Raw genomic sequence first — 21943 nt, 5'->3', positions numbered from 1 at the left:
GTATTATAAATTTGCACTGTTTGTCTCGACTGTACGCCAAGAATTGTTCATCACGCCTCGATAATTCCAGACAGGGAACTCCTGCTGGATATTGCCAGACGAGTCCACTGGGTGGTGGCGGTGGCTGTGTTAGTATATGCCTTGATCATCTTCACGTCGTATAACGTCCATTTACCTGCACGGCATACAATCCGTACCCCTGGCATTACTTCCACCCGTGCAGTCCAGAGACACCAGCTCCAGATGCGGGAGCCGTTGTTGAAAGCTGCAGATGGTTGATACAAATCGGCAAGTACCCACGTCTTTCCGTCATCCCCAGACACATCTACAGTTTACACCCTGTTGTTATCCAAAATAGCAATTTGCGCCGTTTTGGCACACTTGCCTACTCGTTGGATGCTTCGTCCGCCGCCTGATAACGCATAGCCTTGAGCGACGACAGCAGCTTTGGGAGCCGCGCTGGCGACAACACCCTCTGGTGGCTCGCAGACGAATGACTGGACATTGTATTCTCCTATGGATGGCACTTTGCACCAAAACTCCTGTGCTTGCTCCTCCGTTGTGACCTTTATTCGTGTTAGCGTATCACAGTTGAAACACTGACGCGTTGTTGTACAAACCTGCTCAGGTAGAATCTTGTAATCTCTTCGTTGATAGTAAGCATTAGATTCGTGGTCTTGGATCGTGATTGATTTTAGAAATTTTACGGAACGGGCGCCAATGTAGCCTAAATAAACGGATGCATTGTTTGTACAACATACTCATTGTTATCATTTACACGTTTCTTACCTGGAACAACAGCTCTCACGGGGTATCCATGGTCAGGGGTCAATGGCTTGTGATTCATCTATACATCCCGTTAAGAATGGCCTCCGTTGTAAATCATTTCCTATTCCCAGAACAAGAAGGAGCAGCGTAATGTTATTACCTCGTATGCAAGTAGAACATCTCCAAATTCGTCCCTTATGAGGAAACTAGCGTGAGAAAAAAATACCCCTTAACTGGTTTTTGACAACTTACAATGCTTTGCTCAATGGTATCGATGATCCGTAACACTTGTCCTCTTCGCACTGACGGGGTTCGAGTTCAAATTAGAGTTCATGTGACAAAAAAATCATACGAGATATATACCTCCTCTACAGACTCAAACGCGACATGGAGTTTGCCAATGTTTTTGAGTTTGCCGGCTCCTGCGGCAATCAGTACATCCCTGAGCCGGCATCCGCTGTACACGGCGTTTCCAATCGCGGCCGGGCCCCAGATCACGCCCTTTGTGTGTTTTACTTTATGCAGTCCATCCCGTCGATTTCCCTAATCACGTACAAAACGTTTAATGCAATTTTCCGACGCAGGTTTGGATATAGATTATTACCGCACACTAACGTAAATTGTCAGTTCCATCGATTATCGACAGCTTCCAGCCATCTCCGTTTCTTTCTTACCTGCATAGCAGCCATGACGTTTACTTTTTCAAACCGCTTCTTGATGTCGCGTAGCAGCCATTCTTGCCGCTTGATCTCTGGTGGGCCCTGAATGATGATTGTGTGGGTATTTTCATCCAGGTGCGTAGGTATTGGGCCATGCGAACGACAGAACATCAGTGCCTCTGGAGTTATATAATGCTTGACCAGGTCTTGTACCCTTGGTTCTGCATTGAATGGCTTGTCTTTGCGAACAAGCAGCGATGCATCACGCTTTGGTTCTTTAGAGTAATCCAGCTCGCCCATGTAGAGGCAGGTAAAGAAAAAACTGAGAAGAAAAAAAGGGAAAAGAGAAGACAAGAAGAGAAAGTTTCCTAAAAAGAAGAAAGCATGATTTTTCGCACGGCGGAGTCGCCTGCCAAAACGGAACACTGCATGGGCAAGCAGCAGAGTTCTATGTTATATGCACTCCACCTGTCAATATGCATATTGGGCACATTTCTCGATAGCCTTGTGGAGTGACTGACGATGTGTGCTCATTGTGGTCCATATGATGGACATATACGTAAACTTTCTAAATCTACAGCAAACCGCGAACGCACATATATTTTCCACCGTTCTCGGTTCTCGAATTAAAGTTGTCAAGGAGAACAATGAATCGCGAGAGGATGCGATGAAGAAGAGACATTATACATTTATTCGGAGTTATATGTACTAAACGAATAAATAATAGTTGCTTTCGTACTTTCTCATCATTGATAGATAGGAGAAAGGACAATAGAGTATGCATTTATGCCACTACAAGTACCAAGAATGTATGCAAGATATGCTTGCAAGTCAGTGTGACCGTACAATCGTGTATAATATTCTACATCGTTTAAAGTTATCAATCAATTCATAAACTTGCTAGAATCTAGCTCCAGGGCTGGGAACGAGGACAATATCACATCTACATAATTTCATAGTGTGAAACATTGCTCGCGGTGCTTCTTGCCAGATTTGCAGAAAATGAATCGTCTTGGTTACGTGATTGCATGCAGGTCCCAAATGCGGGGTAGCAGGGTTCAACCACCACCACGAGGTTTTCACAATTACAATGCTGCTGCTGCTGCGTGCAGCTGCGGCATCCATGTCTTGTTGTACAGGGCGGAGTGGCTTTTGGTTTCAAAAGTATTGGGTCAAAGCTGATGCTCCTCGTTTGGCTTCTTTTCTCCGTTTCCGCTCATGTCCAGCAGATCAAGGGACTGTAGCAGCATTGGTGGCAGCAGCTCAATGGTTGGCACGGCGGCAGAGGAGGAGGACCCGACCGTGATCCATCATCCTGCTGCTGAAGATAATGCGGCGGAAAAGGATGCCCTAAAGGAGATTGACCAAGACGACGATGGATTAAGAAACAAAAAGCAAATCCTCGTCAAAGTTCTGCTTTTCTTTGGACTACAATTGTCGCTCTTTCTCTCCGTGCTCGATGAGTAGGATCTAATGTAGATATAAGCGATGGAGTGTAAACTTACAAGAGAGAATGTCCCTAGAACTATTGTTGCGACCACGCTTCCAAAGATCGGATCTGATTTTCAGGCCATGACTATCTCATCTTGGATTGCAAACAGGTGCGGTTTGCCCTGCTAGATACTTCAGCATATCGGCTGTCTGACTAATCCTCCTCCCCCCAATTCAGCTACATTCTTGCATTCGATTCCACTCGTAAGCCCATCCAATCTTGGGTCAGTAATGTACCAGTTGTTCAGCAATAGTAACAGTTTTCCCCATCTTAGAACCCATCTTTTCGAAATTAGCAGACATTTTTGGACGCAAGGCGGTCCTCTTGACGGGAATTGCCATCTTTCTTTTTGGATCCGTGCTTTGCGGAGCTGCCCAGGTTAGGCTTACTCTGAACGCTTATCTTGAATGCTAGTCTTATTTGTCTAGAACATGATATGGTTAATTGTATGCCGTGCGGTGCAAGGCATAGGAGGTGGCGGTGTAAGTGTTACACTTGCTTTACACTCTAGCGGGGAGACTGGATCAAGATTATTAGGTCTTCTCAATGGTGTTCGTGGTTATTGCAGACTTGGTTCCACTTAAGAAACGAGGCACATATCAGGGGTAAGCAATAACTGAAACGATACAGTACTCGTGAGAATTAATTTCTGACCTTGTGCACACTCTTGTGTAAAGCTTGACGAATGCCGTCTTTGCACTCGGTGGAGTGTGCGGTCCCTTGATAGGTGTATGTACACGTAACATGTTATCTACTGGGAACTCTGAAAAACTAAATGTCGTATTTTTGCAGGGCGCTCTAACGGATAATGCGACATGGCGCTGGAACTTTTATATAAAGTTGGTTTGGTATATATTTATTCTTCTTGGAAATGAATCTGATTGGTCTTGGTCGCTTTCGTACTAGTTTGCCGCTCGGAGGATTTGCATTTGCCATTATGATTATCTTCCTGCGCCTGCCAATGGAGCATGAAAACATGAAGCAAAAGTTCAAGAGGATTGACTACCTGGGTAGGATTATTACGCGTCGTCCATGTGTGTGTAATGCTTCTGAGCCAAATGATTAGGAAATCTTCTGTGTTTGGCAGCTACTGTTCTGTTTCTTTTGGCGCTCAACTTTGGCGGCCAAACTTTTCCGTGGGGTTCCGCAGCTGTCATTGCACCTCTCGTCCTCACCGGTGTGTTGTTTGGTGTTTTGGTCTTTGTAGAAATCAAGGTTGCCAAGGAGCCGCTCTTCCCACCGCGACTATTTTTGCTTCGATCTGTCGTTGCTTTGTCGCTTCTCAATTTATTCAGCGGCATCGTCTTTTTCGGCGTTGTCTATTATCTACCAATCTACTTCCAGATTGTACGTGGTAACTCTGCCACGTGGTCTGGTATTCGTCTCATCCCTATGCAGTTGCTCATCTCGGTTTTTTCAACTTTGACCGGCGTTGCCATATCCAAATTTGCTGTCTATCGTTCAGTGTAAGTTTCATGCAACCTTGACTTGCTGCTGCATAAATTGTAAAAATCCTATGTTGCGATAGAACTTGGTATGGCACTGCAATCGTTACTTTGGCTCTAGGACTATTTCAGCTATTTCAAACGAACACAGACTGGTCATGTAAGTATTTCAATCATTGATAGCTCTAGCAAGAAAGGATATTAATATGTATCTTGCATGTTAGTAATATATGGCTTAACCGTCTTACTCGGTGCTGGCCAAGGTGCTGTCTTTTCCGGCACATTCATCGCCATGCAAGCCGCCGTTGAACCTCGCGACATTGGTAAGTGCTCAACTCCAACGTGGATATTGCATACCTTTTTTCTTATTCTTCTTTGGCCAGCTGTTGCGCTAGGTTTGACCAACTTTGTCAGAGTCCTCGGTGGTGCCTTGGGCATCGCTGTCGCATCGGCGACACTCAACTCCACTTTACACGAGGACTTGCCATCGGTTATACCGCTAGAATACATCAGTGATGTTCTAGAATACCCCGAGTCACTTCGCACGATACTACCAGCCGATTACGTTCAACCGGTAATAGAGATTTATGTACGTGCGCTGCATATCGTCTGGTACGTGCTAACCGCCATGTCTGCTGCGTGTAAGTCCCACACAAAGTTTTCTCGCTCGTTGTGATAAAATGCTCAGATGTACCTTTCATAGCTTTTGTATGTTCCTTGGCTGTCAAATATCATCCGTTCAATCAGCACGAATCCAAACAAGAGCAACAAGAGGATATATCAGAGCAAAGCGATCACCACTCTGCGATCAATGTCAATACACAGAATCAAGACAAGCAACACAGTGATCGATAAGATACTACGAATAGAGTTGTAGATGTACGCTGGAAGTACTAGTTTGGTTCAATAGTAAACAGTAATAATAATAATTCATTTTCATTATTGAGGGAGGCTAGCAATCGTTGCTCAAACCAGCATCGGGATCAAAGACCCTTCCGCCCAGGTCATTTTGCAACGGCCATGCCTGTGGGTGGAAAAAATTGGATTAAATGTAGGTGGACAAGGCATTACCCTCATCCTCATCAATCCTTACTCATTAATTGAGGCATAAGGAAAAACAGCCAGAGGTCTGAGCTGCGGACAGTTTAAGTACACCTAGCCGACGCGTGACTGCGGAGGGCGCTCCCAAAACAGGCAGGAAGTTTTAAAGAATCCGAAGAATGGTCGATAGAGTTCCCATATACAAGTCTCTGGGTACAGTTACTACCGGACAAGCCTACCCGGAGCAAGATGGATCAGGATTTTCTAAACATGATCTCATACATTCTTTCTGATTTCCACTTGCAGTGTGCCTGCCCCACCAAACGCACTGCAGACACTGCAGAACGGAAGAACAAGGTTCTGTAACTCCTGACAAAGGTCATGCATTTTGCTTGGTAAGTTTGTCTTTGCTGTAAACCACCATTGGTTAAAGCTACTAACTAATACATTGCACAGACTGGCGCGAGAAACATTTCCGCTCTATTAAATTCGGTTTTCGACCCAAAGCCATTATTGAAAATCAATTATTACTGTCGACTGCAACTACCAAGCAATACTTCGTGTGTTACTTGACGGCGTAGGGTACATGCTCCCCTTTATAATCTCTACGTCGTGAAGAACGTGGCCAATCTGCTCTTGGTACAACGAAATCAGACGTTCAATCTTTCTCAGAAATGTTGAGGCAACAATAGATATCGTCATCAACATTACTTCGCTGACTGAGAACTCCCTGAGAGATTGAGTAGGACTGTAACAGTTCTCTTCTGCTCTTTTCGTGTGCGGGTAAAACTTAAAAGTTGATAAAATGGCAAGATGGGGTTTTCTAATGGCTAGTGTCTACAATTACAAACTTCTTCTGCTTGGTAGTGCTGCTGGCCTGAGCAGCGTGCGATAGGCTCTGTTCTTGCTTGAACCGTTTCTCCTCGAAAGCAATGGCTTGCTCTTCCAATTCATGATAAGGTTTGCGATTTAACTCTGCAGCGGCATCCTACACATTATTGTTAATATTCTGCTAAATCGTCGAGCCTAGATGTACATTGACGTGCCTTTTCAGTGAACGGTGTGCCTTCCTCCAAAAATTTAAATGTCGGTTTCTTGACATTGGGGAAAATATCAACAAGCGGCTCCTTCATGGGGACAGGATCCTTTTCATCAGCACCCATCAACTTTTCCATTCCCTTTGCAAAGTCTCTTTGAAGAGGAATTCCCTGCAATCGATTGTCAATAAATAAAAAAGCAATTCCCTCTGCGTTGTATTCCTTGACGACATACATTCATTTCCATCTCCTTTTCGTTCTGTTTCAACTTGATGATAGCTTCCACACGTCGCATGGAAAGAGAGTACCGTGTAGCGAGTTGACGAATGGTCCATTTTTCGGGATCGCTCTTGTATGTGTTGTAAATTTCTTCACGCTTGGCGTCAGAAAGCGGCGGTCTGACCTGGAACAATGGGTTGTTTGGGAACGGTTGCCATTCCTGTTGTTACGGGCATGTTAATTAGACACGATTGTCTAGTTATTATATATTCCAAACAGAAGAAAAAGAGACTTGCCCTGCTGCCCATGTAGTTTGTTGTTCCCTGTGCTGTGTTTTTGAAGCGAGCACCGTCCTTTTCCAACCACCTAAAGAAGGCCTTTCGTCGGGTAGGTGCTTTCAACGGGATCTCGGGAGGAGCAGCTTCTTCACTCGATTGGGCATTGTCGGCTGGCTCTTCCGCTGCTGCTGAAGATTTTTCTTGGTCGAAACGGGGCACAGAGTATGAAATGAATCGCGAGCTGCACCGAGTTACGTACAGCGACGTCCGTTGCTGTGCTGGTCGAAGCAGTCGGATAGATTGCATGACGATGCTGCTCAAAGATAGAGTAGAAAAAAAAAGTTCTAAAGGTCCGTCCGACCAGGGAACAGAGCGTTTGAAGATTGTGGTGCCCAAAACAAGCAAGTGCGGACGGATTTCGTGACGGGCTTGCCATTTTAGGCATGCCCTGTCAAAAAATTGCAAGTAACGATACTTTTTTTCCGGAACCATTTGCGTTTGGAGCATCAATTTTGCATCACACTCGAACCAAATTTGGACCTTGGGGAAGAAATTAATAAACATTCTCCTCGAATTAGAGTTTGTGCACGCTTGCCATATAGCCCAAACTTGCTTACGAGACGATGCGGGCACCCCAAATAACGCAAATGATCTCTCAATGAGTGAAACTTCGACATTGGATGTGTAGGTCCTGACTTACCGACAACTAAACGAAATATTTATCAATATATTGTAAACTGCAGGCAATTAAATGGACCTACCGTAGAGATCTAAACCCGTTAGGGTCCCACATTCACAATGGTGATATTCGCTCGGACGAAAGGTGCACGCCGCCCATGACCTGACCAAATGCACATCGCAATGTAGAACATGTTTTTGGATGCATTGGTGTCTCGGTTCCATAGGGTCCCACAGCTTTTGCAGACTTGGATCCCATGGTGCTTGACACCGTCGTCTGTGATCATGTTATCGAGAGTTCGCGATAAGCAAGCATGACATATCTATTAATTATTCTCTTTCAGTAACTTTAACCATGATATTTGCCAATTTGATCGTACTTGGGATGTCAAATATTCATCGATTTTAACGACAGCAACCTCGCCGTTGGCTTCCCTCTTCTTGAGCTCCCTCCATAGAATGCCTACCACGCCTGACTGATGGCTTTTCAAGGGCACGCCGTCCTTGCCAAATATTCCCGATCCAAAAACAATAAGAGGCATTTTTCCATTATTATCACAGTTGACCCTGGCATTCCTCCATTACTTTTCTTTAGCTGGTGGCTGTTCCCTCTCCATATCAAGCGTGGAACGGATTGCTGAAATTGGTTGGGATGGTAGCCTATTAGAAGTGATCAGTAATCAGGCACCCATCAGTTACAACAAATGGCATACTTTCCTACGTATATTGACTTCTTTTTAAACTTTTTTCGATTCTTTCTTGTTTTCTTTCTGTTTTGTCTGTTCTTATTTCTTTTCTTTTTCTTTCTTTTCTTCTGCTCTTGCTATATTTCCAGCCACCGTTTATCAATATGTTCGCCATTTCAGCTCTAGCGCGCTGTATTCCTTGATAGCTTCGGAATCGTGTAGCTGCAATCCGTTCGTAATTGTAAAAATCCAGTAATGTTTCTAGATGCCAAAGGTAATAGCTGACATAATGAAGAAATATTTCTGCATTGGAGGTCTTCCCTGTGGGAAAGTTTGATTCGATATATTCAATGCCAAGTCGCCGTTTCTCCTTGCTTAGCATCTGGTTTCTTCGTTTTGACCCTGTCATACCGTAGTACTCTGCTGTTGAGCATTTTCTTACTTCGTGGACTTCTGACCCACACTAGTAGGACGCATTGAATACATCTCGCCGACCAGGGTCTAGTGCGCAAGACGGTAATATGATGAAATTTCATTAGTGCTAAAATCGTCCAGTTCCAATTCGATTGCCCTTTCTTTCTTGCTTCTCGCAAAGTGAAAAGAAGTTTGATAGCCATTTGTTGTGATATGATTAGCGAACATGCAGCCTTCGTCCCTAGTTCATTTGTAAGAACTCTATCACTGTCGACTGTTGGCTTAATATAACTTACTTGAAAAAGCGGTATTTGTCAAGATTGAAAACAGTTTGGAAAACCGTCAGGCGCTGATATGTCCGTGGAACAGGCATTTCCAGCAGTCCAGCCAGTGTTTCTGCATTGATGTCGATAAATCTCCAGTTTCGAGAAAGCAGAGGGACCAAGGAAAATAGACGGGGTAAAGCGCGCGTATTTGATTTCTCTTGGATATGCGGCGTCTGTTGATGCTCGTCATGATATTACTGTAGAATGTAATGTAACGCGGGTATGAAATTGCCAGGTTTTGCAGCCATTTCTTCGGTAGTACACGGCCGTGGCATGTATGGCATCAATTCCATCGAAATCTATTGTATCGCAATGCCAATTTCAATGGAGCATGATAAAAGATATCGTGGCATCACGGGATTCTCACCGGCAAGGATCTCATATAAGTAATCATTTGCAAATTTTGATGCTATATCCTTTTGCATTGCCTACATAAAAATATCATTTAATAAGCAAGATGTGAAGGATGACTGATGACGGTCGTAAGATGCTTACTGGTACGAACTTTTGTAACTTGAAAATAATACATTTCTCAACCCTGGATTGGAAGTACTCCACGATGATATTGGTGTAAGCGTCCTTTATGACGTTGCAGGCGGATGCAAGTGTCTGAGCATAATATTTGAAGTTGTTCACGGGGTAAATGAGCGCAGGATACTGTGTCTTGACTGAATTCCAGGAATCCAGTAATTCGTCAGGCAAGTTTGGATTATCATTCGTAATTTCTTGCCCAAGGACAAGCTGAGCCATTGAGTAAAAGAACTGCTGTGAGAACACGTAAGTGGGGATGCTGCTATGAGCATGCTGGACGATATAGATATCTACGAATAGCATGACTCTGATGACGACGTTTCGCATGAATTGTGACAAGTTTTGAATACTTTGCAATAGTTGTTCACTGTATTCGTCACGAACAACATCCAGAAGAGGTACTGTTCGGGTGAAACGTTCGACACTCCCGCCAAAGCGTTGTTCGACAAGTTCCTTCACGTTGGGTACATGATAAGGGCAATCCTTGAAAGATGATCTCGAATGGTTCGTTGAGTCACAACTGGGACATAGTTTTGCATTCGGGTTCTTGTTCTGTTCATTTCTTTCAATTCTTCCCTCCTTCTTCCTCCTTCAGTCTGCCTCCTTTTTCGTCCGATTGGTTCATTTTTGTTTATTATCAATGTGTACAAAACCTACAATAAATATACTAACCTCTTTTATGCTCGAACAATCTGCATTTCTTGTTCCTTTTTGACTTATGGCCATTTCCGCCGCAGTCTTTGCAAATGACTGCAAAACAGCAGATTAATCTCACAGCCTATGCTTGTGATCATTTTGCATGTACCTTGTTCTCGTTCTTTCTGGATTATTTTCCATGCCTTCTTGAAAAGCAATAGCAAAAGTGGAGGATACAGTACTATCCCCCACGAGACCAGTATGGCAGAGAAGAGCTCGATGAAGGAATACAAATTCAAGCTGTCGCTATCCATTGTGATGAATAGAAATGAAGAAGGAAGAAAAGCATTTGCTCTGCGATTACGCAAGACATAAGTTGTACTGTCAATGCAGCCTGAAAATTTTTCGCTCTTGTTTTTCGATCGTTTCAGGCCCTTTTGGTCTACATATTTTATGGCTTTCCGTCCTCCTGCGTCGTATACTCATTGGGATCACTATTCACATACACCTACTATATTTTGAATCATTATTAGGCTCACGATACATTTTGCAATGAACGCTTTCCTGTATCCTTTTCATCATTACGTTCTTTACTCAAAAAAATAACGACAGTATACTTCGCATACAAGTACAGCTTGTTAATAGATAACCTAGAGGCGAAAAGGAGATGCTCTAAGCTCTATATTATATGGCCAGGCTTTTTTAAGTTATTCACACGTACAAAACTTATTAAAACGAAGATGATATACGCTATCTGCCACAAGCATGAATCCAGGAGATGTTTCCTTTTCTTTTTGAAAAGATTAGTGTCGACTTCAGTAACAGAGATCAATTTTTGTAATGCTCAACATAAATCCTTCTCGATTTTAGTTTTCTTTTTCTATGATGATCTAAGTGATAACCATATTCTTGGAAAACTAAAATTGATATAGCAGATAGTAGGGTTTAATATCTTATAAGAGAGCCATCTCTTGCTGAGTAAAACGAGTGCAATCGTTCTGCCAGCTACGACTTTGGGCGGTTGGCTGTTAAATATAATTCAGTAAGCTCGCGAGATTATTGAAATTATGCTTGCTTGCAGCTGATGGACTCAGAAGCTGGAGAGCTCACCATATATTTCAGTTGAATTTAAGTTGATTCGGGATATCTTTGTTTAATCTGCGAGTACTTAAGCACTAACCACAAATGCACACGCGACGAGTATCCGGAGCAATTCTTATGCATTTGAAGACAATATTTCTACATGAAGTTTATTCGGCGATGGACAACATGGCCTCAAATTAAATTTACATAGTTACAAATTGGGGCCTATGTAACGTTTATGACTTTAGCAATGCGAAGGAAGGCGGCAATCGCTTCAGCTGCGATGGCAAACAGAAGAGAAGGAGCATTATCGAAGACATACTGCCAGTGGACTTTCCATATCGACATAATAGTGCAGAAAACGATACATGTCCAGTCTAACTGAAATTGTAGTAGCACCTTGTAGCAAACAGTACGAATTTGCAGAATATCTCAGCTAGCGAAGTTTACTCTCTCATTGCTTTGACCAAGATGAACCGCCATCGTCAGCCTTGATGACAGTCTTCTCAATTATTTTTTACATATCGACCAAAATTAAGTTCCTTTTGTGACCGCGAAATTGAAGTCAAAAACCTGTAATTGTGGAGAAGGAGACTATACAACAATTGATGGGCATTATTTCTTTGCGTTTGCATTATATATATTGCATTTGCATTGTAACATATATATATAAATATATATAGCAGCAATTCTGTGGAGTGGGATTACAGCAACAACCGGTAAATACCCGCCGACACAAACACTACAATAAAAAGTTCTTTTATCAGGTATCGTGGCAGCGAGCCTCTATCCTTCTCCTTTCACTAGTGCTTACAGACACCTGCAACTCCGAGTCCAACGGCTGTCCTTAGTTTGCCAGGCACTTTATTCAGTTTGTTTGCTTCATACAACGCGTATCCACCCAGGCCGCTGAATGCGCCTGCGCCCGTTAGTTTGCATGCAAGGCAGTCTTGGTACTCTTTCTCTGTTCTTGATTCTGCCAATACCGGCATTGCGTCGTCGTGGCGTGTGAATGGAATGTGGTTTGGAGATGTTCAAGGCGAGGAGAATGGGGGAAAAGAATCGGACTTTGTATGCATGTAACTTGCCAATGGATGAAAACAAAAAGCAAAATGGATACAATTGCGCGAGAGGCAAACGAATCTCTATTTCAACTTTTTATCTGCTGAAACGGCCGGTTGGTCCTCTATTTGATTGGAAGAAGGAATCGCTGCTGCAGAGCTCGAGGGAGACTCCAGAGTGTATGGGTTGGACGGCGTGGATGTATTTGACGGAGCTAGATAGCAAATTTTAGATACCATGGAAGATAAGGCTGTTGCAAAGTAATTACCTGTGTTTATAAAGTCGTCCATGTTGATAGGCGCAGAAGCTCCATCGTTGTTGGTGGTTTTGTTCGGGTCGAAACCCATTTGATATGCAAGCGCGGCAAGCGTGTTTCCTATCGAATCGATGTCTTGATTTACATTTTCTGCAGATTTTGTGACGGCATTGACATTGTCGGTTATCTGTGGCAGTGATGGAAAGGGATAAGGGAAGCTGGTGCTATTTGCAAAAGGTGTAGGCGCGAGGGGTGCTGAAAAAGATGATGACTGTGCAACGGAGGAGGACGATGGTTTGGAAGCGGCTGATTGCGTGCAATCACGGGCAGGTGAAAAAGGTTGTGGTGGGTTGGTCGATGCTGATGATGGGAAAAGGGCTTCACCGGTTAATTCGTTAAACAAAGCAGGATTGGATTGAGCTAATGATATCAGCGCTTGTAAGCCTTGCAATTGCTGTGCATTGAAAATGGATGAAATGTCTTGCTGAGATGGAGATGCCACGAAATCTAAGTTTTGCAGTTTTTGTTAGTTTTAAAAGATGTATTGATCTTTCCCTTATATGACTTACTGTGCCGGGGAGTCTTCAAATGCTGCTGTATTAATTGCTGTTGCTCTACGTGTTTTTGCTTCGTTTCATCGTTCAATGCGATCGCTGCTGCTAACTCTGTTGCGGGTGCATCGGGTATCCTTGAGCCAGCAAAAGCTTTAGCAGCATCGGCAGCTTTGGAAAGATTAGCAGATGCATCGCCATCGTCGCGCATATAGTCATCGATGTCAAATTGGTAATCATGCCGAGACTTTTTGCGTGATGACTTTTCTGCATAGTTATCATCGTTTTCCTCATCTTCTTCAATGTAATCTTCTTCCTTGTACTCTGTGTCTGCGTCTCCAATCAGAAGCCTTCGTTTGCGAGGGATGACTACTCGCTTTTTATCGCCGGAAAATACAGAGGCCAAAAACCTCAGGATCTTGTCGATTGTATCTTGGTGTCCTTGATGCTGCTCGCGTCCAGCCAACGTTTCTTGCCATATGAGTTGATTGTCACGCTGAATATTCTTCAGATCGGTGCTGATACTCATTTGATGCTTCTTTATAGCTGCGATTTCATCCAGAATATGGTTCATGTCAATGTTGCCTGGTTCCTTCTCTTCAGGATCACGGCCCTTCTTTCTCGTGACCAACAAGAGTAAATCCGGTTGATTGCGCTGAAAATGCGGATTGCTGAACTCCCACCGTTCCGCGCCGCCGTCTGGATGCAGAACGCCTTGCTGCAAATGCGGCACTTTGTGAAATCCATACATGTTGAGCTGCCGTACAAACGACGAGAAATTGCTATGCTTGAAAAACCGAGGCAACACCTTCTTTGCAAAATCTTCGTGTTTGAGCACGATAAAAGACATGCCATCATCAACCCAGCGTATTAAATCGTCTGTCGTTGGATCGCACACCATACTAACATTTGAAAACGTCAACAACAGCGTATTTTGACGAAAAGAAATAAGATATAACTTACTTGTAAAGCTTATTCAGGAATGCAGGTATGTTCTGCAGTTTTGTTCGCTGTATCTGCGCAGGATTCAGGACGGCCTTTGACGACGCTGGGTCGATCGGGATCGCTGTAGGTTGTTGTGGAACGATGGTTGCTGGATTCAACGCTGCAGCGGTAGGTTGAGGTGCCACCGCCGCCGCCGGGACTGGTGCAACTGCAGATGCAGAAGCTTCTGTCCCATTCGTCGTGTGTTTGGATGGACTCGACGGTGGGCTGCTCATGTAAAAGGGCAAGGCGTTTTTCGAGATTGAATTCTGATTGCACTGAGATCTGCAGGTGGCGTCAAAGACCGAAAGATGAAATTTTGAGCTAAAAATGCAGCTCGGGATTCGGGAATTAACATGCGTGGATCCGAAAGAAAAACACGAAAGTGATGATGGCAGGTTTGCGGCTAAAAGAACTTGCATTGCAACCCTTCTTTCCCTTCATGCAACTTTTATTTCCATGTCTTCCGCTTGTCTACATTGATCTACAACCCAAATACAAATTAAATTACCTCTAAACACTGCATTTGCATGTGTTTGCCGTTAACGTGTTACCCACACTCAGACTACCTGTCACCATCTAGAACTCTCAAGGTAATGGAGATTGGAACAGTTGATATATCTACGATTGAATTTGAGAGACAATTAATGATTGAATGGTCTGCTGAGGTAGTTCGACCACATGTATTTGCTGCTGCTGAGAGACAAATTGGGGACGACCTTCCCTTCCTATGCATAAGAAAGCACTGGACGATGTGAATGCTCTCTACCGCGAGCATGAGTCCACCATCGAGAGCTTGCACGCAGCGCTGCGAAGGGAGATTCCACTCTTAGTCCAGGAGCTATCCTTGACTAGAAAACAGACTGCAGACATTGAAGCGTACATTGAAGATCGAGGCAAGTAATACGAAAATGTTTGTCTCCCATTTCAAACGATTGATGCTGTTGTATAGTTACCTTGTTCCGTTTTCTTCGAAAAAACAAATTCTCGCTGCCACATACTCTCTCGATTGTACTCGACACTGTAAAGTGGCGTATCCAGCAAGGTGTCGACACCATCTCCATGTCTGACGTCCGCGACACCTTCTTTTCCAGTCCATTTTGCTTTTTTCGTGGATGCGACAAGTTTGGCCGGCCGGTAATGGTTATACAGCTCAGCCAGTTTCCAGACGAGGGCGTGAAAAATAGCGTCGATGCGGTCCAATTCTTACGGCCCTTTGTCATCTATTTGATGGAAATAGTGCGCCGTTACACGCTCGATCTTACAAGGAGACGGATAGATGAACATATTGAACCACCCATCATTGCCGATATCTTGGTCCTAGTTGATTTCAATAACGCAAAGCCATTGCCAAGGGTAACAATGATCTAAAGTAACCGTGGCCCGCTGGAAAAATAGTAAATGTTTACACACTGATATCATTTAGGACCCCAACCTTATACAAGCATTCATAGAACTCGCACGTCGGTTCCCCTTGTCCGCGGGTACAGTGTGCTTGCTGAACTTTGGATGGATATATCAAGGCATGTGGCAAATGATCAAGCTGCTTTTGACTGAAGAAGCAAAGAGACGCATCAGCTTTCCGAAAAATAAGGAATTACATGCGCTTATAGACGACGATGAAGCCATTGCCATTTTTGATTCCAATGAGCCGCTCTCGTGGAGCTTGGAAACCGACGGTGATGTATTCTTCAGATATGATACCCAGCAACAACAACGACAACAACAAGCCGTTCTACCCTCTCCACCATCATCACCGAGCCGCAGAGATTCCACATCTTCCACAGGCACTGTGTATTACGATACCGAAACAACCCTTCCGTTTTCAGCTAGAAGCCGACGGGGCTCCGTACACGGCGACAACGATGAGAGTGTTTATGCGACTCCGAACGTTAGCCCAAGTGCAAGTCAGCAAGATCTACTAGCTGCTTTAATAGGCGACGGCAAACGACTTCCTCAGCGCGCTGCTGTGCTGAACCAACAAAATTCCTCCTCGCTCACGGTTTCGGAAAGACCAGCACTGTCAGAAGGTACAACATCGGAAAGTCAACCGCCACCACGACGGAAACGGCAAGACAACAAGGTTGTGGCAGGTCTCGTGGTCAGTGCTCTTATCAGGGCCCAAGCTTTTGTCAGAAAAGTTGTTTTGAGGTACAAGGGTGCCGTTTTCTGGATCATTGCATGTATCTTTTTACGGCAAAGCATCCAACGACTGCTGCAGATGCTCCTGACGCTCATGGGCAGGCTTCTCACCGACTATCCAGCTAAATCCTCAACTGGCACAAGCAGCGCCGGCGCAGCGTCTGTACGTCTCTTGCTGTCCTTTTCAACAGGTCACGTTGGCCAATGGTCTTTGTAACCCCCCCTCTTCCTCCTCCTCCAGTTTATAAATTTTACTAGAGAACGAATAATACGAACTATTGTGCAATTATAACATTGTAAGAAAGGGAAAACTGAGAGCGTATACATAGTATGTACGTGTTTGCGTGTGCTGTGGTGTGCATATATATAATGTATGTGTGTAACAGTAAAAAGTCTAATATTGTTATTCAGCCATCATTGATTTCAGCAGTGGTCAACTCTGCTCTGGCGACAAGAATATCTCGATCAGACAAGCATCCTAGGAGCATGTGTGGGTAGAGCACGATAGGTTCTTGAAAATGCGAGTCGTGGAGAGTAATAGATATACAGTTATCGGTGTATTGGATCTGGTGAAAGGCCGTTCCATCTTCTTCCTCTTCGTCAATCTCCTGTTTGCTGATAATATTTATGCATTTGGTCGAGCCAGCGGTGGTTGCAAAATGCTTCAGCAGTGCATCGTGGTGTCGGTAGATGAACTCGAGTTTCTTTTGGTTTGCTCGGTCGAACGGGATCCAGGCGTCGTTGAAGTCTCGGTTTTCAAATAGCCAAATGGCCATATTAATGCCTGAAAGAAGAAGAAAATGAAAGAGAAAGAGAAAGAAAAAAAAGTAGAAAAAGGTGCGGGGCTCGGATCCTCTGTTAACGTGGTTTGTGCCGTGCGGGGGGAAAGCAGCGTGTGTGTGTATAACATTTGCTGCGTGTGTTATGATTGCATGATCTTATGCTTTACCCTCCTGCAGGCCATTTCATCACATCCAAATAAAGTATCCTAGAGTGGGGGCACCATTACCACATAAATACTACTCATCACAGTAGGTTTCACCAGTGGTGCATTCGCATCCGTTGGTTTTTCCTTGCTCTGCTTCGGCAAAACTATGTACAACAGGAGAAAGAGAGGCGCACTAGCGTATGTTGCTAGTCGGAAATCGTAAAGCGTTGTACAAGAAGAAGCCTGTCAGGGCTACTGTTTGGTTCCGGCGTAGTGGACGAAGCATTTGAAATTGCTGTCCTTGAGTATAGCATCTATCGTGACACTGCAGCGGCAGCCCGAGAGTCTTTTTTGTAATATTTATAAAGTAGTAGTAGTAGATTTTATTTTCTGTATCATTCTTCTCTTTCTAGCGACAAGGATCTCGGTAATGCTTACCATGGAGATTTAGTATATATAAATTCTTACACAAATACGTGACTAGCTGCATCTGGGATGTACAGGAAACAGCCATGTACTTTACGTTGTAAAGAAATGGACAGCATGCGGATAGGCATGTGATCCACGTTGTAAGAATGCTTTTTTGTTTGGGCATCACTTGTACCGCAAATTGTTGCTTGTTCTTCACCTTTATTGAACTATATGTTACAGGGATATACTCGTGGGTTGATTAGACATTAGTGATGATATTCACAGAAAAGAAAAAAGATATAAGAAACGGAGGAAAGCAAGGCAAGGAGAGAATTGAATTAAAGATTTCAAGCATCAGCTTGTTGCGTTGGCAAGACAATGTGACGCGTAGAGAATTCGGGTACTGGGTCCTCTTCGGAATTGACGGGGATGGTAATCAATTTTGCAAAGGGGCATAGCAGATCGGATGGGTCGTGTAAATGCTTCTCCATTGGCTGCGGTGCACACGCTGAAACTTGCTGCTGAAATTTCGTGCCTCGTTGCCAAAGCGTATCCAAATCCTCCACGTTGCCCCACATGTCCAGGGTGGGCAACTCGTCCCATTCAGGTAGCCGATACTCGGGTAGCATATTTAGGATTGCATCTGTCTCCAAAAGCGGTACTCTAAAAACTGATGCAACCTGGGAGTAATCTTCTACAACATGCTGGCCAAGTTCGAAATGATTAGTCGACAGGCTGGCGTAATTAGGAAAGTTTGGGTAGAGCATGACATAGCCGCGCATATAGATGAGTTCATCCAGGTAGCGCCTCCAAGAATTGACCCATTGGCTCGAACGGATATTAGGTAGCGTAATATTTTGCAATTGTTTTCCGGAAATATCGGTGATGCGGGCTGTGATGTAATCGTGGAACTCACGCCAGTACTCTGGGAAATATAGACTCCCAGAGGTCGTTGGTGACTGCATTAAAAATGGCGTACGGATATGGTATCCGTACGGTTCAAGCTGGTATGCCGGATTAAACAGTCGACGTCCATTGGGATCGCTTTCCACGAGCCGCGGTGTATAAAGACTGATGCCAAACATCGGGGTATCTTGGAGACTGAGGCCAGGAGAGTATCGATACTTTAGAATGGCATATTTAGCCCATTCATAGAAATTCGGAGAAAGTTCCAATCCTTCGTCTAGGATAATTGCATATTCGTCGTCGCCACTCGGGTACCAAGATTCAACGTAAACAGGCATATGATTCACTTTGCTGACTCGGTGCCGCAACTCTTTTTTGCCATAGGGCCACGGTAGACTATTTACAAACGCCCTAGTCACCCTGTCACTTGATTGCTCCATAATAACCGAAAGATCGACCTCGTCTCCGAGGAAATGTGCTCGGGCTGCTGACCGAATAAGGCGCGCAAGCGAGTGTGGTTTTCGGTCAGTCACAACTACTAGTTTCACCGTAAAACTGTGCCACTCTAAAAGCAAAGTTCTTCTTTTTCAGACAATTCGCTCCCAAACATTACCATGTACACACGAGTTTACCTTTCAAAGTATTCAACGGCAGCTCAGCCATCCAAAGAGCATGTGCTACTTGCTTTCCAGGCAAATTAATGACGACAGTCTTTGCCACTTTTCTGGCTAGCTCGATGCCTTCCTCAGTCCAGTCCTTTGGAATGTCATGAATAGTAACGGCGGGCCGGATAGCTGATAGCAAATGTGCAAGATCATACACGGTCTGCGTGGACAGAACGGCAGATGTATCTGTCTCGAATCTATGGCCAACAACAGCGTTCGCACATTCAGGTTGCGTTTGGCGTAAATGCTCCATTGAATCGTTAAAATGTAAATCTTGCCCGCGCTCCAGGAAGACCAAGTTTACTGCAACATCGTGTTGGGGGAATTTGCATATAAGCGGTGTGTACGCATCCAAAAGACGGATGTTGTCAACTATGAATGCAACCTTCGATTTTGTCGCATCGTTCTGGAATGGCATTTCTTGCCACGCCGTTCCATCCATTTTGGCTGCTTCCAAGTGTTGTGTTACATGTTTGCAAATGCCGGTATCCAGTCCTTCTAAAGTGAAATCTTGCGCGAGGTCGCTCGTGGGCACGTAGATCAAAGGAGCACCAACATGTTGCGACAGTGCTTTGCTGATATGGTATCCTAACAAGGATGGCTCGGGCGGAGTCGTCAAAGATGGAACGATGTTTGACAACCAAGAACGGCGTAGCAACCATTGCCCAAGGATTACATCTACGGTGTGCGATCGGCCACTTTCAAATATACAATGATCATCATCTTTGATATGTGACAGTGATAAAGCGCGAGATCCAAGGAGGGCGTTTTCGTATTCAGAAATCACGGAAAGCCGCAAAAGAAGCTCGAGATACCGTTTACCGGGAACGATGCCATCGTCGACGATCCAAACAAGGTCTGTCGAGGATTGCAGACTGAGCTGGAATAGATCGTTCCTGTCGCCTAAAATATATCTGACTCGTGAATTTTCTCCACGGAGCTGTTGTTGATGCTTTGCAATCTCTATGTCGTTCGTATCGCATATAACCCATATTTCGTCCAAATGGACTGACTGTGATGTGATGGCTTTGAACTGTGATGAAAAATGGTCATTGTTTGTGTAGTGGACTACTGCAGTCACTGTAACTTGAGGAATATCCTTTTGCTGGATTAGATCTAGTATTTCCTGCGCAGAATGTCCTTCCAAGATCATTGGATGATGTTGATATGCTGATATGCTCTGTCGGGCAGCGGCATCTGTAATACACAGTACTTTAGCAATGTACGGTGCCGAGATGATTAAACAGAGCACTGTACCATTTTGGTTGTATAATAGCTTCTGCAGTAGTTGGTAATCGATAGATTGCGTTGTATCTTGGTATTCAACATATTCGTGCACAAACGGCGGGGGATATCGAGAACGGGTCGTTTTTGGAACAGACTTGTCGTACGGTATCCGAATGCATAGATATATAAGCACAGCAGCGACGATCCACCAGAACGGACGATGATGAACAAGACGTTTTACAAAATTAAGATCTGTTCTCCATAAGGGATCGCTGCTGCCGCTGCCGCTGCTGCTGTAGTTATGCGAATGGAAAGATTGGTAGGTGTTCGAAGAGTACATTGCTGCCGTTGTAGTAGGCTGCTGCTGCTGCTGCCACCGGGACAACACTTTGCCACTGGGATCTCGGTCATCCCAGGATTTCTGCTTTGGCATGCCACTGGGTCTCGTTGCACACCGTCGATAGCGAAAAAGAAATGGTGTGTGTGAATTAAGTGCGCGGAACTGCTGCCGACTAGGTCCTGTGAAACGTCAACTCCAACCCAGAACATAAGAGCATATTACATTAAACCCCCGGTGATCTTTCATCGACAGGTTCTCCTGAGACAAATATGATAAGCTTTGGATAGTTTTTTCTTTTGCAGTATTCAAAGCTGATAATCATGGCTGTATATTAATGTTTTTTGAATGGAGGTAACTAGCGCCATCCAATTTTAACATACTTCAATGCAACTGTCTGTTTTTTGAAGTTGTCAGAAGATGGAGTACCACTGACAACCACTTTGCTAATAGACCCGTCATTTATAGACAAGCTTATGGCAAAGATATATATTCCTTGTTGATACTCATATTATCATATAAAATGCATGCTACAGTAGGCAGAGCAAATGCTTAGCAACATATCGTTGATTAAGAAATCCTAATTATTCAACGAAAAAGTCGCACTAACCATCCCCTGAGATGGACCTGGGCTTGCCAGACGCTCAAATTGGCGAGCACTACCAAGATATATATATACAAACATGTTCGTACATGCATTCATGCAATGCTCCTGCCACATATTTGCAGCACAAGTAGATGAGGCAAGAATCAGGTGCAGTTTTGTGATAGTGGCTACTGAACAACTTGGAATATGGTCTCTTGCGCGCTTTTTCCCAAATAGATATTATATGCACAGAGTTTGTCATGTATAAGTCCCTTTTCTACCATTGTCACAGTCGGAAGCCTCGCAAAAGCATAAGTAATATTAAATATGGCGCAAGATGCTCCAGCATATAGCAACATGACCACCCATGAATATATCATATCCACGGGCAGCATAGTTGATTGTTTGTCCAAACCTCGAGCACGGTAGCTACAACTTTGTTAACCCCGGTTGTCATAGCTCCTTGATTCTCCTGTTGCCAGATACCACGCCATTGGAGCCAATTATGTGCCTAGAACCATAGGGCGCAATATTGTAGATGCCGTGAGCGCACTTCACGCGGATTTTCGTCTAGAAAAAGCACTGTAGACATGAG

General features: G+C 44.2%; 10 protein-coding genes across 10 annotated transcripts; 2 read left to right on the top strand and 8 right to left on the bottom strand.

Moving 5' to 3' along the window:
* Nucleotides 1-3: 3 nt before the first annotated feature.
* Nucleotides 4-1727, bottom strand: VTP01DRAFT_4585 (uncharacterized protein; the record flags this gene model as incomplete). The annotated part of the gene is made up of 10 exons (XM_069383282.1): nt 4-107; nt 176-325; nt 386-566; nt 621-727; nt 790-847; nt 929-962; nt 1021-1070; nt 1132-1311; nt 1373-1378; nt 1443-1727. The coding sequence occupies 10 exons, from the start codon at nt 1725-1727 to the stop codon at nt 4-6; spliced, it is 1155 nt and encodes a 384-aa protein (XP_069243999.1).
* A 918-nt stretch (nt 1728-2645) lies between these two features.
* VTP01DRAFT_4584 (uncharacterized protein) lies at nt 2646-5219 on the top strand (the record flags this gene model as incomplete). Its single annotated transcript, XM_069383281.1, has 14 exons — nt 2646-2890; nt 2951-3028; nt 3097-3122; nt 3194-3297; nt 3348-3401; nt 3457-3524; nt 3597-3648; nt 3712-3758; nt 3826-3929; nt 3986-4385; nt 4448-4524; nt 4589-4687; nt 4748-5005; nt 5068-5219. 14 exons carry the CDS (start codon nt 2646-2648, stop codon nt 5217-5219), a joined length of 1764 nt encoding a protein of 587 aa, XP_069243998.1.
* A 1009-nt stretch (nt 5220-6228) lies between these two features.
* Nucleotides 6229-7503, bottom strand: VTP01DRAFT_4583 (mitochondrial 37S ribosomal protein mS45; the record flags this gene model as incomplete). The annotated part of the gene is made up of 4 exons (XM_069383280.1): nt 6229-6393; nt 6452-6613; nt 6678-6881; nt 6958-7503. The coding sequence occupies 4 exons, from the start codon at nt 7501-7503 to the stop codon at nt 6229-6231; spliced, it is 1077 nt and encodes a 358-aa protein (XP_069243997.1).
* Nucleotides 7504-7718: 215 nt separating this feature from the next.
* Nucleotides 7719-8159, bottom strand: VTP01DRAFT_4582 (uncharacterized protein; the record flags this gene model as incomplete). The annotated part of the gene is made up of 2 exons (XM_069383279.1): nt 7719-7940; nt 7998-8159. The coding sequence occupies 2 exons, from the start codon at nt 8157-8159 to the stop codon at nt 7719-7721; spliced, it is 384 nt and encodes a 127-aa protein (XP_069243996.1).
* A 1183-nt stretch (nt 8160-9342) lies between these two features.
* VTP01DRAFT_4581 (uncharacterized protein) lies at nt 9343-9901 on the bottom strand (the record flags this gene model as incomplete). The annotated part of the gene is made up of 2 exons (XM_069383278.1): nt 9343-9471; nt 9539-9901. The coding sequence occupies 2 exons, from the start codon at nt 9899-9901 to the stop codon at nt 9343-9345; spliced, it is 492 nt and encodes a 163-aa protein (XP_069243995.1).
* A 2096-nt stretch (nt 9902-11997) lies between these two features.
* On the bottom strand, nt 11998-12285 carry VTP01DRAFT_4580 (uncharacterized protein; the record flags this gene model as incomplete). Its single annotated transcript, XM_069383277.1, has 2 exons — nt 11998-12035; nt 12108-12285. The coding sequence occupies 2 exons, from the start codon at nt 12283-12285 to the stop codon at nt 11998-12000; spliced, it is 216 nt and encodes a 71-aa protein (XP_069243994.1).
* Nucleotides 12286-12438: 153 nt separating this feature from the next.
* Nucleotides 12439-14382, bottom strand: VTP01DRAFT_4579 (uncharacterized protein; the record flags this gene model as incomplete). The annotated part of the gene is made up of 4 exons (XM_069383275.1): nt 12439-12569; nt 12624-13118; nt 13181-14064; nt 14126-14382. The coding sequence occupies 4 exons, from the start codon at nt 14380-14382 to the stop codon at nt 12439-12441; spliced, it is 1767 nt and encodes a 588-aa protein (XP_069243993.1).
* Nucleotides 14383-14876: 494 nt separating this feature from the next.
* Nucleotides 14877-16505, top strand: VTP01DRAFT_4578 (uncharacterized protein; the record flags this gene model as incomplete). The annotated part of the gene is made up of 3 exons (XM_069383274.1): nt 14877-15042; nt 15099-15502; nt 15573-16505. The coding sequence occupies 3 exons, from the start codon at nt 14877-14879 to the stop codon at nt 16503-16505; spliced, it is 1503 nt and encodes a 500-aa protein (XP_069243992.1).
* A 190-nt stretch (nt 16506-16695) lies between these two features.
* Nucleotides 16696-17064, bottom strand: VTP01DRAFT_4577 (uncharacterized protein; the record flags this gene model as incomplete). The annotated part of the gene is made up of 1 exon (XM_069383273.1): nt 16696-17064. One exon carries the CDS (start codon nt 17062-17064, stop codon nt 16696-16698), a length of 369 nt encoding a protein of 122 aa, XP_069243991.1.
* A 910-nt stretch (nt 17065-17974) lies between these two features.
* VTP01DRAFT_4576 (uncharacterized protein) lies at nt 17975-20858 on the bottom strand (the record flags this gene model as incomplete). Its single annotated transcript, XM_069383272.1, has 3 exons — nt 17975-19098; nt 19166-20395; nt 20456-20858. The coding sequence occupies 3 exons, from the start codon at nt 20856-20858 to the stop codon at nt 17975-17977; spliced, it is 2757 nt and encodes a 918-aa protein (XP_069243990.1).
* Nucleotides 20859-21943: the final 1085 nt, after the last annotated feature.

The sequence above is a fragment of the Rhizomucor pusillus genome (genome assembly GCF_041956525.1).
Source record: "Rhizomucor pusillus strain CBS 183.67 unplaced genomic scaffold VTP01scaffold_2, whole genome shotgun sequence".
NCBI classification, from domain to species: Eukaryota; Fungi; Mucoromycota; class Mucoromycetes; order Mucorales; family Lichtheimiaceae; genus Rhizomucor; species Rhizomucor pusillus.
Note: the sequence above shows the minus strand (reverse complement) of the source record. Positions and strands in the feature narration are given on the sequence as shown.